General features: G+C 33.9%; 2 protein-coding genes across 3 annotated transcripts; one reads left to right on the top strand and one right to left on the bottom strand.

Moving 5' to 3' along the window:
• The first annotated feature begins 5,849 nt into the window (after positions 1-5,849).
• LOC125821315 (U-box domain-containing protein 34-like) lies at positions 5,850-12,050 on the top strand. Of its 2 annotated transcripts, none has more exons than XM_049500732.1 (9): positions 5,850-6,136; positions 7,569-7,690; positions 7,775-7,890; positions 8,770-8,891; positions 9,000-9,235; positions 9,383-9,484; positions 9,933-10,361; positions 10,712-11,455; positions 11,565-12,050. In XM_049500732.1, the coding sequence occupies exons 1-9, from the start codon at positions 5,947-5,949 to the stop codon at positions 11,739-11,741; spliced, it is 2,238 nt and encodes a 745-aa protein (XP_049356689.1). In that variant the 5' UTR covers positions 5,850-5,946; the 3' UTR covers positions 11,742-12,050. The 2 variants fall into 2 exon arrangements, with proteins under 2 accessions (XP_049356689.1, XP_049356695.1); XM_049500738.1 differs by having other exon boundaries at positions 5,997-6,136; positions 7,572-7,690.
• Positions 12,051-12,180: 130 nt separating this feature from the next.
• Positions 12,181-14,943, bottom strand: LOC125821336 (glyoxylase I 4). The gene is made up of 5 exons (XM_049500765.1): positions 14,875-14,943; positions 13,569-13,743; positions 12,928-13,011; positions 12,636-12,839; positions 12,181-12,516 (listed from the first exon to the last, which is right to left on the bottom strand). Exons 1-5 carry the CDS (start codon positions 14,917-14,919, stop codon positions 12,422-12,424), a joined length of 603 nt encoding a protein of 200 aa, XP_049356722.1. The 5' UTR covers positions 14,920-14,943; the 3' UTR covers positions 12,181-12,421.
• Positions 14,944-15,182: the final 239 nt, after the last annotated feature.

The raw sequence follows: 15,182 nt of genomic DNA, 5'->3' as shown, positions 1-15,182 counted from the left end.
TCATCATGAATGCAACTTTTATACTTGGTGAGAACACATCCACCAATGTTGAATGATGATTCTTATGATACAATATAATAGGAATACTAAGTATATTAAATTTGATGATTTTAAATTTTAACATTTCAAACTTTAAATAGCCTTTGAGTTTGGAATTTTGTTATTTTTAATACTCTATTTATTTTTATTTATTTTATTTTATTTTTTAATTTAGCCCACGAGCCATCCCAACTCATATTGCTCAAGTCTCATAAATCAACAGGCTTATCCAGACCGGGCTAAAAAACTCTTTTCTTAAATGGACTACAAAAATTTTAATCTAACTCTATTAAATCACGGGTTAGATTGGGCTGACCTAACGGACCTAGCACATATTGATGGCTCTAGTTATAATGTATAGCTACAAATATGTTATACCCTCTGGCCTCTAGCCAAAAAAGAAGAAGAGAAAATACATTAAAAAAAACCCTAAACTTGGCACGATAACTTACTTTAGTACTTAAACTACACGGGTGTTTAAATACCTCCTTTACATCTTTGAAGTGAATTTAATCTCACCCTAACAGTACAATACCAGTTTCATACTGGGAAGTGCACTACACACACGCCTCATCAGGGCAACATCAGTGCCACATCAACGCCACATCAGATCCACATAAGAAATAATATTATTTAAATAAAAAAAAAAGGAAAATCAAATTTAATTTGGAATTATACTAACTTTAATTTTTTCTTGTTTTTTTTCTTCTTAATTATTCTTAGTTTTTTTTATTAATTAGAGTTTCATAAATTAATCTCTAATTAATTATTAAAATCCCCTAAATAACTGAATTTTCCCCATTGTTGTCCTCAAGTTCACCACCTTCTTCATTTTCTTATTTTCAAAGAGAAATCCGAATAACCTTTGCAACTCTAGCTATAACAAAATAAAAAATAAAAATCAGCTTTTCTTCTTACATGAACTAACAACAAAGTCTATAAAAACTTTTCTTCAATTTCAATTCTGATTTCAGCTACTCCTCAACCCCCTCTTTTGAAGATCGAAAATATTCTTTCCATAAGAATATTAGTTTTTTTTGTAAGTTGAGTGAAGATTCTATGATCTATTTTTTATTGACTTCTTTAATGGATGATTTGACACTTTTTTGATATCGAAAATAAGTCGCTGGAAATCGTGTCGAAGAACTGAACATCAAGTTTCTTGTCAAACAAGAATACAAAAACAAAGAAAAGATTAAAAAGGAGAAATGAAAAGAAGAGAAAAATATTGACATTTGGGAAAAAATGTTGTGTTGCAACTGGGTGTGATGGACTGAAAAAGAAGAAAGAAAGAGGAAGGTAGAAAAAGTAGGGAAAAAATGGATAAAAGAAAAAGAAATTTTGAATTAAAAAGAAAATATTTTTTAGAAATAGTAAAATGTGGAGTAATTAATATATTTTGTCATCCTATGAGAAGATGACACGTGCATAGTTTGAAACAACTTTTTGTTTTTTTTTCATCTTCACGCACCTGCAGAAAATTGATGATACAAATCTTGCCACATCATCTTTTAGAGGGTAATTTAATTCAACTGGAACTACATTAGGGGGGTAAAAAATGTCGTAAAATTGCATTGCTAAACTAAGTTATGCAGACAAGTTTGGAGGGATTTTATGTATTTTTCCAAAAAGGAAGCATGTGTTATATCAATGGTACTTAATTATTTTTTAACTAGAAAAATCTCCAACCAAAGGATAGAGAATGTGAAAATTACTGTGAAGTAAATATTCAGGGGTACGGTGTTGATCGGCCTCCTGGATAGATTGACTTCAACTTGCTAATTGTAGCTGCTAGATTAGTATTTTGCTGACTAAACATCCTCATGAGGTGCTTTTCACGAGATGAATGAAGCTTGTTGTGAACTATCAATTTTAATATTGATCCGTTCAAATTATACCTCACAATAAAATATAAAATGTTCATTTTAAATATCTGATTCAAGAGAGTCAAGTCATACCCACGAAGAATTTGAATTAGGTTCAATTGACTTAGAGCCCAAATATGATTATCCATGTATATCTCTAGTTCAAACTTGTTAATTAACACTAATCAATCTCTCAATTAGCCAAATTCCTTGTTAGCTAATTATCTCAACCTTAATTCCTCTTTCTCAAGCAGGAATCAAGACATAAATAAAGAGCATGACTCAATACTCACAACCGCTAATTCATAATATGAAGCAAGCAATTAGCTAACTAACTAATTAACAATCATAAACAAACTTATCATTGATTACCCATAAGTTCACACTAGGGGTGTACATGGCCGGGTTGGTTCAGGTTTTTTAAATATCAAACCAAACCATTTGTGTAAAAATTTTAAATTTATAAATCAAACCAAACTAATAAAATTCGGATTTTTCGGGTTTTTCAACTTCGGGTTGGTTCGGGTTTTTCAAATACCAAACCAAACCATTGTGTCGAATTTTTAAATTTATAAATCAAACCAAACTAATAAACCTCGGATTTTTTCAGATCTTTGGATTTTTTCGCATACAAACATACAATTAACTTGTGCTCCAAATATTTCTTTAGTCCAACCAAAATACAATTATCTAAGGCCTTTCTTAAGAAAATAACACAAAATATGAGATGATTGATGACACTAAAATATTCAATAAAAAATAATAATGGAATCATCATATAAAATAAATATTGCAAAGTCATAATGAAACTGATCATAATTTAAAAGTACTAAATTATGCTAAATAAGTTTAATAAGTATTAGTTACATTACTAAATATTTAAGGAAAATTAAAATTAGATTATGTATTTTAATTGTCTAAACCAATGTAAAACTAAAAAACCAATATTCAATATTATTGTCATTCTTAGTGTTGAATTGATTTTATTTTTGAATTAGTATTAATTTGATTTTGATTTAAGTTTTATTATAATTATCAACATCTATGAACTATATTCTTTATTGGACTATTCCGAATTTTAAGTTTTAAACTTGAAATAATATATTAAAAGATAAAAACTATGAAATAGTATAAGAAATATTTTAAAATTATATCAATGTAAATATTTTTATGTATAAAATAAAATTTTAAAAGTACATATATAATGTCGTGTTGGTTTGGTCTCGGGTTGAGTTTTTTTAGTTAAAATCAAACCAACCCAAATATAGTCGGATTTTTTTTCCCAATACCAAATCAAGTCAAACCAAACCACTAGTCAGGTTTTTTATTCGGTTTGACTCGATTTACGGTTTGGTTCGATTTTGTACACCCCTAGTTCACACGTTAGGATTGAAATAGAGCCCCTAGATTTAAGTTTAGCTACTCATGAACTTAGAAAAAATACAAAAAAATAAAGCTAATAGACATAATTAAAGAAGAAGAAAATGAAAATTTGGCTGATTAAGACGATATTCTCCATCAAAGTTGTCCAAAGTACCTAAAGGTTGTTAAGCTCTGCGGATAATAATGAAGGAAAATGTAAAAATGCCCTAAGACAATATTTAAGAATTTAGTTGGCCTTTGATGGGGACAGACAACTAGGCGTCATAATTATATTTTAAAAATTAAAACTTTACTAATTTTTACAAAGTTTATTTGAAGCTTAAAATTATAATAGACAGTTGGATCGTGATTTTGACTCCTAAGAAAAAAGAATTTTTCATGTTATATTCTTGTATATATTGATTTATTTTATGAACTTTACCTTCTTACATAGTTACTTAATGAACATAATTCCTTGAGAACTTAGTATGCAGTAAAGTCAATACTTTATTACAAGGAATGATAGTTTCTTATACCTTTAGATTAGGACAATTGGAAATTGAAATGGACTCTCAAGAGGTAATCCAAATGCTTTATATCAATGATGATTTGTATTCACACATGATAGTTGTTTGCAGGTATTTTTGTTGAAACTTTTAAACTTAACTTTAACTTTAGAAATATAAATAAAGGCAAAAAGAAGAGAAGCAATATTTGTTACTGGAAAAACAAATTTTCATTGAACTGAATGATGTTTAAATATAAAAAAATAAAATAATTTGAGCCTATATTTAAGCAATTACTTTGCATGTGATTTTTCATGATAAATAAACTCCTAAAAAACAACTAAGCTAATACAATGGTTAAAAAGTTGAAGAAAATCTAGGAAGTTCTTTTGACTTGTTAGTGCAGTAACCAAGACAATTAATCAACACTCTTTCTTGTTTTAGTTGATGCAAATTTTAAGTCTTTCTCTAGAAAATTCAAATCTAATGTTTGTTGAGGCTTTGTAAACATATGGTTCAGTTGAAGTTCTATTTTGCAATATTTTAACCTAACATATCCCTTTTTATGTGCGTCTTTGAGAAAGAAAAATTTAATATTGAAAATACTTGGTTTCACATGAAAAATAGGATTATTCAAGATAAAAATAGGTGCTTGATTATCCACAATCACCTCTGTGTACTTTTTTTTGTTGTAAATTCATATCAAGCAGTACTTTTCTAAACTATAAGGATTGATTTGTAGCAATTGTTTTTGCAATGAATTGAACTTCAACCGTAAATTGTGAAACACTGTCTTGATTTTTAGAACACCAAAAAATATCTCTGAGCCAACATTAAAACAATAACCAAAAGTGTTCTTCATGTCATCAGAAGAACCAACTCAGTCACTATCGAAATACCCCTGCAACATGTATTTCTAATTTGCATATAAGTTGACTTCAACATTCAGTGTTTCTTTATTATATTTTATCACTTTTTAGCTTCTCTAAAATAAGTGTCAATTGCACAATTACTGAATACTGATAGAAGATTTACAGCATATAAATTGTCACGTCTAGTTATTGTACGATACATGAAACATCCAACCAAACTCCTGTAACGGGTCTCATCCACTTTTTCATCATCATTTTTGCTCAACTTCTCCTTCTGACACATTAGAGTAGTTGTCTCTTTACAATTTTCATTCTGAAATTTTTTCAAAATGTCTTTTGCATACTTCTTTTGACAAATGAACACTTCATTTTTCACTTGCTTGATTTTCATTCCGAGAAACTAAATCAGTTTTCCCAAATCTATCATCTCAAAAGTATGTTGCATATCCTCTTTAAATTTCTTATTGTGTAACTAGCTAATCATAATAACAAAATTAATTTCATCACTTTTGATGTAAAAGACATTTTTATCTGATAAATAGAAGGATGAGCAAATCTGAACCATATCTAATAGGTCAAGAGTATTTTTGATCTCATAGGTGAAAGAAAGAGCCAATTAGATGTAATAGATGAAATATGACATTTTTGAACCATTTCTAATATGTTGAAATGTTTTTGAGTCTTTTTCGTAAAAAATATTAGTGTTAATTAAAATAAATATAAAAAGTTGGGTTGGACGCAGTGGCGGACCTAGGATTTCCGTTCAGGGGTTCAAAAAATAAAAGTATAAATGTGTAAATAAGCCTAGAAATGAGAACCTTTAATTTTTTTGGGTTTAAAATCACACTTTTAGCACATTTTTTAAAGTAAAAAGAAAACACTAAAAAAAAATGAAAAACAGAATTGAAAATTAAAAAAAAAACTAAAAAAAACTGAAAAAATTAAAACGCTTTCACTGAGATTCGAACTAGTGACGCACAACTTAATTATTGGGAGACTTGCCACTGCACCATTAGCTTCTCTTTGTTACTTAGGGGGTTCAAAATATATATATGTACAGAAATACAGAAAATTTACTTTATATATACAGTGTAATTTTTTGCCGAGGGGGTTCGGGTGAACCCCTGGAGACCACGTAGGTCCGCCCCTGGTTGGACGGCCCATGCCTACTTGACAAGTCTGGAACCGGCGCTAATGAATCAACGAACCCGGTCCACTGGTCCTCAAATTATTTATTGCTGTGACTTGTGGGGATCTAACTAATAAACCTGTGCTTACAGTGTGCTGATCACTTTCTAAAGTATGAAGGTCGACGGGGATGGTCCGCCGTCAGCTGCGGCGGCGATGGTCAACGTTGCCGTGGCAGTTAAGAGTGCCGAAGGGAGGGGTAGTCAACGAGCCGTCCGGTGGGCTATAGAGAAGTTGTTGCCTAAAGCTCATCGCTTTTTCCTCATTCATGTCATGCCTACCGTCACCGCAATTCCAACTCCCTGTAAAAATTCTGCTTCATAGCTCTCTCTTACGTATTTGATAAATCATATATGGATGATTAGATTAGTTCACTATACTCAGCACCTACTAAATTATGATATTCCTCTTTTGTATTGGGGCATAGGTATTTGATTTTGAAATACATTAAGGACTCTTTAGTAGTATAATTTTGGGATTAATTTTAGGATGAGCTTATCTTGGGATTACAGTGTTTTTATATACTGGATAACTAATCCGGGATAACTTATTCCCCAACCAAACATGTAGGAAGGAAAATGTTTTCTTCCCTACTGAACACACACTAAATGTTGATTCATTTTAATTTTTACAGTGTGTTTTAGTGTTATCTACCCTATTGTTTATGTTGTAAATTTTCATGTTCTTTGTTACTTAGAGAGCTAAAAATACCGCAATCAAGGATAGAATATTTAATTTGATGGGTTAACCAGCTCAAATGTGACTCTTAATTAACATTGTATGATACTATCTGTGTTGGGCTAAACCTCACTATTTTTCCAAGAAGTTTTTGTACTATTAGGAGTATCATTAGACTTGTATGTTGATGAGAAATATTAGACTTGTATGTTGTTTCTATTTCTCATCAACATCTTATGTGGAACTTTGTCCGCACCCAACAATTTCCTCCTCAAACTAAGTATCATATGACCCGTCACTGTGATTCATGAGCTTATTAGAGATTTACTAGGTACCACCAATTCATCCAGAACATTTTATGGCCTCTAGAAGCCCCCAATCTTCGAATTTTATGTCTATCTTCAAACTATGGGCCACAACAATAAACACATCCTACGCCATCACTCTGATGGGATTGCTCTTTAGCTCTTCATGAGCTAAATATCAGAGCTACTCAAAGTCATTTCCATACTCGTCTCATCAAGCCATCGACTCTAATAGCACATGTAGAGTTTAACCAACCTAAAAAAGACTTTTAGCATAGATTGATATCGTCTCCCCTTGGGTCAAAACAGGCATTTTCAGGAGGCCTCATGGTATTAACACACTATCATTACACTTATATGTAGCTACTATTCAATTTCGAATGTAGAACTTTGTTGACACTCACTATAGTGTGGTAGCTATTTTCTTTAGGGTGGTAAATTTTGTGAAAAAAATGTGGGCAGTTGTTGTATGTCAGGAAGAGAACTTCAAAAACGTTTACCTTTTTAACTTGCCTTTTCATGAAAGTGAGCTGATTGATTGGATCAGGTTCATTAAGTATTTGGTATGTACTCCTTGAGACTGAACGTATCTTGGTTTTCACACACCATTTTAAAGATTACTTAGTTCGATCTTGATGATTGATTATTGGATCTATTTAAAAGGTTATACTAATACTATAACTGATCTGTCAGCAAGTGTCTGTCATTTTAGTCTTCTGGGTTTGTAATATCTTTGACTCCTGAATTTTATAGCAGGAGAGAATATTCCAGTTAACGAGCTTGATGATAATGTGGTGGAAATGTATATAGAGGATATGAGGGCTAACTGTGAAGAAATGTTTATCCCATTTAAGACTCTATGCAAAAGAAAAAGTGTAAGCTTTCTCTTCCTTTAGTAGGTTAGATGTATCTAAAGGTAGAATGGTTGTCATATGTGCTAATGTCTGATTATCCTGTAGGTTGAAACTGTGGTGTTGGAAGGGGATAATCCTGCAACAGTGCTTCTAAAATATGTAGCTCAGGCTGGGATTAATAGTCTAGTGTTGGGCTCTTCCTCTCCCAGTTACTTTGGCAGGTATGGCATAGGATCAAGATGGCTTGGATATGCATTTGTTAGAGATGTATAATGTGTTATATCGGTTGTATAACAGTGCTCAATAAGATAATGGGTTATTGCAGTAAGGTTTCTATCATGCTCATATTCTTTTCCATGGTATGGAAGCCAGAGACATTATGTGTTCGAATTTCATTGCCTCATTCATTACAGAATTTTCAAATTTTCTGACCTATGGAAACTAGTACCAACTGCAATATAAATAATAATAAAAAAGGTTTCACTTATCTAACAAATTAAATTGGTGGATATGGAGAACCATCCAGCTTGTATTTGGTGAGTGATATAGAAATAAAGAAATCAACGATGTTTCGGGAGAAAGGAAGAAAACATTCCAACACTAAAGTACAATAGCATTTCACTTTTCACTTGTTGGTGTAAAATGGAAAATGTATGAGGTTGCTAGGCTCATAGATTTTCTCAGTACTCTCACTGATTAGTAGTGGAACTGTGTTTTCTGTCAGGCGACATTCGTAACATATAGCACCATCTTAGTGCTGGTGGAGTAACAGAACATTTGCTTACCATTTCGAAAAAATTAAACTTCGATCAGAGATTGTCATACAATTCAACAATTTAACTGTCCAGTTATAATTTAATACTAGAATTTTGACTGGTAATATTGAGGTCCTGTCCTGATGATTACATTTCATCAAGAGTGACCCAAACTGTAGTCCATCATATGATTAATCTAATTGTTTTGCGCAAGCTCCATAGTTGGAGTTGTGTTAATCTGATGATTTTGATCTATGGGAAACAACTTGACCTTTCACATGATACTATGGTGATTCTTGATTTTCAATTGTTAATTGTGCCAAACTTATAATCAATTTTAACCAGGAAACAGAAGGATGGAGATGTACCATCAGCTATCCTCAAGCATGCTCCTGAGTCTTTTGATGTTTATGTGGTGTTATCAAATGGACTTGTTAAAAATTCCTTGAATCCCTTGTTATCTACTGGTACATAGAAAAGCTCAGTCATTTACCTTGTTCTCCTTGGTCATCTCTTTCTGCCTTCCCTAGGACAGTAGTTTCTAACTTCCAACAAGTATTTCTATTCTGAAACAGAGACTGAACTTCATACTATCAATCAACAAGAATCCATTGTGTCTTGTGCCTCGATGGATTTTCATAGCAGAGCATCATCACTTGCAGACTTTACACATCTCAATCCTCCAGCATTTTTACATGGGAACACTTCTAATCATATCAGTCCTCAGCAAAGATACATTCAAAATCTAGAAGAATCAGCAGCTGGTCTGGAGGCAGTCAAGAGTAGCCATTTTTCCACTTACTCAGAACATGTGAGTTTGACCTTTTCTTTAATTCTTTTTAGCAAGCTCTCTCTTGAATATTGTACGTTCTTTTTCCAATATCATATTAGAGTATAATATATGTGTAACCGGAAACGTATTAGTATGTTGAGGTAGTTTTTTGATGTCATTGAGCAGTTAGACATTCAGGTTGAAATGGGAAGATTGCACTTAGAGTTGCGAAACACCATAACATTGTACAACCAAACATGTGAACATCTGATCCATGCCCAAAACAAGGTAAAATCTTGATCTATTTTATTTTACCTCGAAATGAGTAATTCTTGAGTGCTCTTCTTTCATACTGAAATGAACACAACGAAAGCAAGGGGTTTGCCTTCTGGGTCGAGCTTGTCGCACCAGGCTTGCCTAGTGCGGGTTACCTCTCCTATGTAGTTTGCGAGCTATTGCATAGGAGCGGGGTTTTTACCCTGTGCGCACCCAAAGGGTAGCGGATGCGGGTTTCCCTTGTCATAAAAATAAAATAAAAATGAACACAGTAGTTTTATGCTGTCTGTCAGAATCAAGTTCTTATTTATCCTAATTTGAGTTCCATTTGAAGTGACGGTGGAACATTATGAGGAGTATAGTAACTCAGCCTCTAGGGAAAAATACCTATTGCCTGACCATATTCTCGTTCACTGTTGCTATCGACATATCAGAACATGACTCTCTGACTGTCTTTCAGGTCCAATTACTTTCCTTGAAATGCTGTGAAGAAACAAGAAGAGTGAATGCAGCCAAGGAAAGAGAAGAAAGCCTAAGGAAAACAGCTGCTGAACTGAAGAAGAAACATGTAGAAATTGAGAAGGAAGTTGAGATAGCGAGAAAGTTGCTCGCTGAAGAAGCTTGTGAGAGGCAGATAGCAGAGTTGAAGGCTCTCCAACAGTCCTTAGAAAAACAAAAAGTTGTCGATGCACTACTTTCATGTGATGGCAGGTATAGGAGACTGACTAGAGAAGAGATTCAGGTGGCTACTGATTCTTTTTCCGAGTCTAAGATAATTGGTGAAGGAGGATATGGGAAAGTTTACAAAGGCAACCTTGATCATACCCCTGTTGCCATCAAAGTTCTTCATCCGAACGCATCATTAAAGAAAGAGGAGTTCCTAAAAGAGGTTCTCTTTCCCATATTTTTTTGGTTATTCAATATTTATGCATTCTTGGCCTTGGCTGCTTGCCGTTCATAGCGCATGTGCATTTTTGTCTGAAACACTTCTGTAGCATTATTATCTGCACAAAATAGTACTTCCTACTACATATCATTAATAGATTCCTCTCATCTCCTCCTTTTCTTTTAAAGAGCTACAGCCAAATATTCTCTGATTTTGTATATAAATGGGGCTTGTTTAGTACCTCACAAGATGCCTATGTCATGCCAGTAAGTTTTTCACTTCAGGGAACTGAGGCAATATCATTCTGGCTAAACTTCCAACTTTTGATTAATTATGTATTCGATCATTTGTAGGTTGAGGTTCTAAGCCAGTTGCATCACCCACACATTGTTTTAATGCTCGGAGCCTCTCCAGGAAATGGCTGCCTTGTTTATGAGTATATGGAAAATGGAAGCCTGGAAGATCACATTTTCCCAGGAAAAAACAGACCTCTTCCCTGGTTTGTTCGATTCCGGATACTTTTTGAAGTGGCATGTGCTCTTGCATTCTTGCACAACTCAAATCCTGATCCTGTCGTTCATCGAGATCTAAAGCCAGGAAACATATTGTTGGACAAAAATTACGTGAGTAAAATCGGAGATGTGGGTTTAGCAAAAATTATGTCAGATATTGTTCCAGAAAGTATTACTGAGTATAGGAACTCCATTCTTGCTGGCACCTTTGCTTACATGGATCCAGAGTATCTAAGAACTGGAACTCTGAGACCTAAGTCTGATCTGTATGCTTTTGGAATAATAACACTTCAACTATTGGCGGCTTGTCATCCTAATGGCCTTATTATGAAATTTGAAGAAGCTATAGACACTAATTCGCTCGCAGATGTACTTGATAAGTCAGTTATAGATTGGCCATTGATTGAAGCAGAGGAGCTATCTAAGATGGCTCTACAATGCTGTAAGCTTAGATGCAGAGATAGACCAGATCTTGAGACTGAAGTTCTTCCACTTCTGAAAAAACTTTTCGAATTTGCAGAGATGCATGTCAGGGTACAGGGAAACCTTAGGGCACCTAGCCAGTACTTCTGTCCAATCCTTCAGGTAAGAATTCAAATTCGACGAGATAATCTAATAATTTGTGAATTGCTCTTTTCTGCAACCTTGAATCTCATTCCGCTGTCTGCTCTATTATTCTGCAACATCTTTGCAGGAAGTAATGGAAGAGCCACATATAGCAGCCGATGGCTTTACATATGAGCACAGAGCAATAAAGGCATGGGTTGACAGACATAACGTTTCACCTGTGACGAAACATATATTACAGCACAAAATGCTTACCCCAAACCACACGTTACACCTTGCAATACAAGATTGGAGGTCACGTTAAAAACGGAGCCTGAATTCAAAAACACTGTAAATTGTGCATAAATCATAGCCAAATAAGGCCTGGAGAAGCTATTAAAGGAAAGATTGGAAGGAAAACAATCCATACATATTTTAGATGTTGTTGGAAGGGTGTCAAGAGAACAAAAGAGAAGTGTCACTCTTGTTCATTGACATTACTCAAAAGTGTATAGTACCAACAATTGTAGTTTTGTAAACATTATATTGCTTGTGATAGTAAAGAACCCAGAAACACGTAGACTGCTTTCTTTGCATTTAGCATTTGTACTGAAAAAAGCCTTCGTTTTTCAAATTCTGAGGATGAAAAACAAATGACATACATATTGTCGTTCAACCTTACGAGTCTGCTAATGTAATGTCATCAAACGCAGTGATGCTGAACAAGTGATACATCATGGTGGCATAAAGCTCTGCAGATGGTGTTATTTAAATATGAGTAAACAGAACGCTTATTCGCGAAAATTGTATTAACCACAGATGTTCAAATCATATAAATAGCACATGACATTTGTGGGGATTGATAAGCCATAACCACTAATAGCTGAAGTGCTTCAAAGAGCTATTGATTCTACTTGTTGAATATCCCCTATATGTATATTCACAATAGCTGTATATTTAACAATATAAGGATTGCAAATTGGAGAGCAAGCAGTCCAGATCCTGTCAAGCATCAACTTGAGTAAATTCTAGTGCATTAGTATCAGGGTCTCGAGTGAAAATGGCTGGTCTCCCAGAGCGACTAAGGGTGTAGGGAATGCCTGCAAAGGAAAACAAAGAGCAGAATATATATATATATATATATATATATATATCCAAAGTCTTTTCTTTTACCATTTTCAAGTCAGAAGGTGAAACAGGAATAAGGTAAATGAATTACCAGCTTTATCAAGAATAGCTTTCAGCTTAGACACATCGCGAATTGCTATGCAGGTATGACGATCTCTGCCCCCATGCTCAGGTCGGCCGGTAAAGGGATCTGGATTTGGAAGCTCCATAAGATGTATCATTTCAGAACCCACCCACAACCAAGCACCTCTGTAGGGAAGCTTTTCATGTGGTCTTGCCTCATTTATTTCTAGTCCTGATCAATCCATGAACTTTCAGAACTACAAAATTATGTATTTCAACTGTAATTTTAGTCTTCCATTTAGAAAGTAAAGTGTGATTACCAAGAATATTCTGGTAAAAGTCTAATGACCTCTCAAGGTTTTCACATAGTATTCCAACGTGGTGCATGCAAACAACTCCGAAATCTGCACTAAATCAAAATAATAATTCAAAATCAGACGAACAATATGTTAGAAGACCAGTTCGACCTAACAATCTTCACATTCTATATTCGGTGATCAAATATTTTATGTGAAAGTGTTCTGGTGTAAACCTATCGACCCATATGAAACTAAGACCTTGAAAGATGGTATAAATTTACCAATAAAATGTGTATTCACTATGTCACGTTATGTACCCTTAAGCTGAACAATTAATAGATTATGGCCACTGACTCACTGTACATGTATCAAAATCTCGAACTAGAATATCGCACCTCCAACTTACGTTTATTAAGATAGTTTGGAACTATAACCTTTTGTCCGAGTCTATAAATTTAGGATTACAAAAGTAGGAACAGGTTCACTTATTCTCTCCGCACGGTAACGAAACTAGTACTATATCCCATGCATGACCAAAGGGGTACAAAGGATTTCATGGATTCCTCAACAATAACTATTTCTTGAAGGATCTATAGAGGAATATAGAGAAATCCAATGAAAATTTTGACTGTGTGCTGCTTAAAATGGAAAAGAAAGATCACCCTTATCATCAACAGCATCGGTGCCTACAGAATCATTCGCCAGCATATCCGTTTCCACTGATGTTTTAGCTCTCATCAGCAAACAACTCCTGTGGCTCCATCGTGTTGAAGATGGCTGAAATTTTTTGCTTGGTATTCCACTAGTAGATGCAGCGAGGACACCCCCAGGATTCAGCTGAATATAGGGAGGGGTTTTTAAGAACATATCCAGAAAGCCAACCAAGTGAAAGAGACAATGAACAAAACGCATCAATAGTGGTACTACAGGTGAAGCTGCCTTTTATATCATTCTTGAGTCATCCATTAGTAGGAAAATACAAAGTGTGATTGGCGTATAGGATAACTAAAAGCATCATAAAATGCTGTTTCAAACGAAAAACTGAAAGAAAAACTGTAAACACAATGGAATAGAATTCAATGCTTTCCATAGTCTCCAATTACATAGAAAGCAGTAATTGGAACATAAAAAGCACAAAACAAATAAGCTTCTAAATTTGGTAACAAACAAGACATCAACTTTGTTTTCTTTTCTTTTTCTCTTTCTTTGATCAAGGAGTTAACTCTGGTTTCCTACTCTTTAATTACAACTGTGAATGACAAAAAATGAGACTCAACCTAATAAAGAATGGAGAAGAACCAGCTAATCTTGATTCTTTTTGCAACCGAGAAATCCCAATAACGCAGGGTAATACAAAACTGAATGGATGATGAGCCCGCCCCTCTGCCCTTCTCCACTTAAATTAACTCACACATTACAAGTTTATCTCTTACCACTAGACCAAAGCACTGGGGGGCCATCTAATCTGGAAATTTTCTCAGATATTAGACAAAAACCTTATAATCAATCAATGATTAGTTGGCAAAGACATACGTCTATCTACCAAAGGAAGGCCTATTTAAAACTATATTTTGATACAAACCATTGCACTAAGCTTATAAGTTATAACCAATTTGCTAGTAAAAAGAGGCCTTGGGTGTTGTAGTGTCTTCCAATTGTAAAACCCATAAATTATCTACTCCAAAATAGAGCTTAATCTTTCCTTACTATCTGATTTTTGTACTAATTTTTTAATAGACCTCAGCTAATGAATTCTCTTGTTCATCACCGGATATTGATAGAACACAATCACACCAAAAAGAAAGAGGAAGGGGCTCCATTTTGTTTAAATCTTAGGGTAAGCAGCTACCTACATATCAAAGTTTCACTGGCAGTCACAGACAGCTAACTCCTCAATTCAAGCACATGTTTTTTTATCAAAAGGAAATAAATGTCAACAGTTGAAAATGAATATGTAAATATATTTACCTTGTTTTGAGGCAGAGTGAGAGGTGGGTTCAGCAGAGAAGCCATTGAAGACTGATTTTTTCAATTTTGGGTGTCTGGGTTTTATTTATTTCGCTAATAATATTAGATTATGTGATGGCTCCATTTGAGCGGCTCAAAATATTCAGCCTAACTGCACCACTTGTTTTCTCTTGGGTCAAATGACTCAAATCTATAACATGTGGAAACTTCTTTCCTCCATTTTTATTAGCAAAATTACTAATCTCTAAAAATTTCTATCATTTAAATTAATATAAAAATATAAAAAAAAATTCTCCCATATAATATCC

Source organism: Solanum verrucosum, unplaced genomic scaffold (genome assembly GCF_900185275.1).
Source record: "Solanum verrucosum unplaced genomic scaffold, falcon-dt-bn FXZP01000305.1, whole genome shotgun sequence".
Taxonomy (NCBI): Eukaryota; Viridiplantae; Streptophyta; class Magnoliopsida; order Solanales; family Solanaceae; genus Solanum; species Solanum verrucosum.
This window is presented reverse-complemented; position numbering and strand designations above follow the sequence as displayed.

Excerpts from the sequence above, each read along its gene's own strand:
- LOC125821315 (XM_049500732.1), top strand. The coding sequence starts at position 5,947 with ATGAAGGTCGACGGGGATGGTCCGCCGTCAGCTGCGGCGGCGATGGTC. Across the intron at positions 8,892-8,999 it reads GAATCCCTTGTTATCTACTG|AGACTGAACTTCATACTATC; the intron begins GTACATAGAAAA and ends ATTCTGAAACAG. Across the intron at positions 11,456-11,564 it reads ACTTCTGTCCAATCCTTCAG|GAAGTAATGGAAGAGCCACA; the intron begins GTAAGAATTCAA and ends ACATCTTTGCAG.
- LOC125821336 (XM_049500765.1), bottom strand. The coding sequence starts at position 14,919 with ATGGCTTCTCTGCTGAACCCACCTCTCACTCTGCCTCAAAACAAG. Across the intron at positions 13,744-14,874 it reads TCACTCTGCCTCAAAACAAG|CTGAATCCTGGGGGTGTCCT; the intron begins GTAAATATATTT and ends CCCTATATTCAG. Across the intron at positions 12,840-12,927 it reads CTTTTACCAGAATATTCTTG|GACTAGAAATAAATGAGGCA; the intron begins GTAATCACACTT and ends TGGATTGATCAG.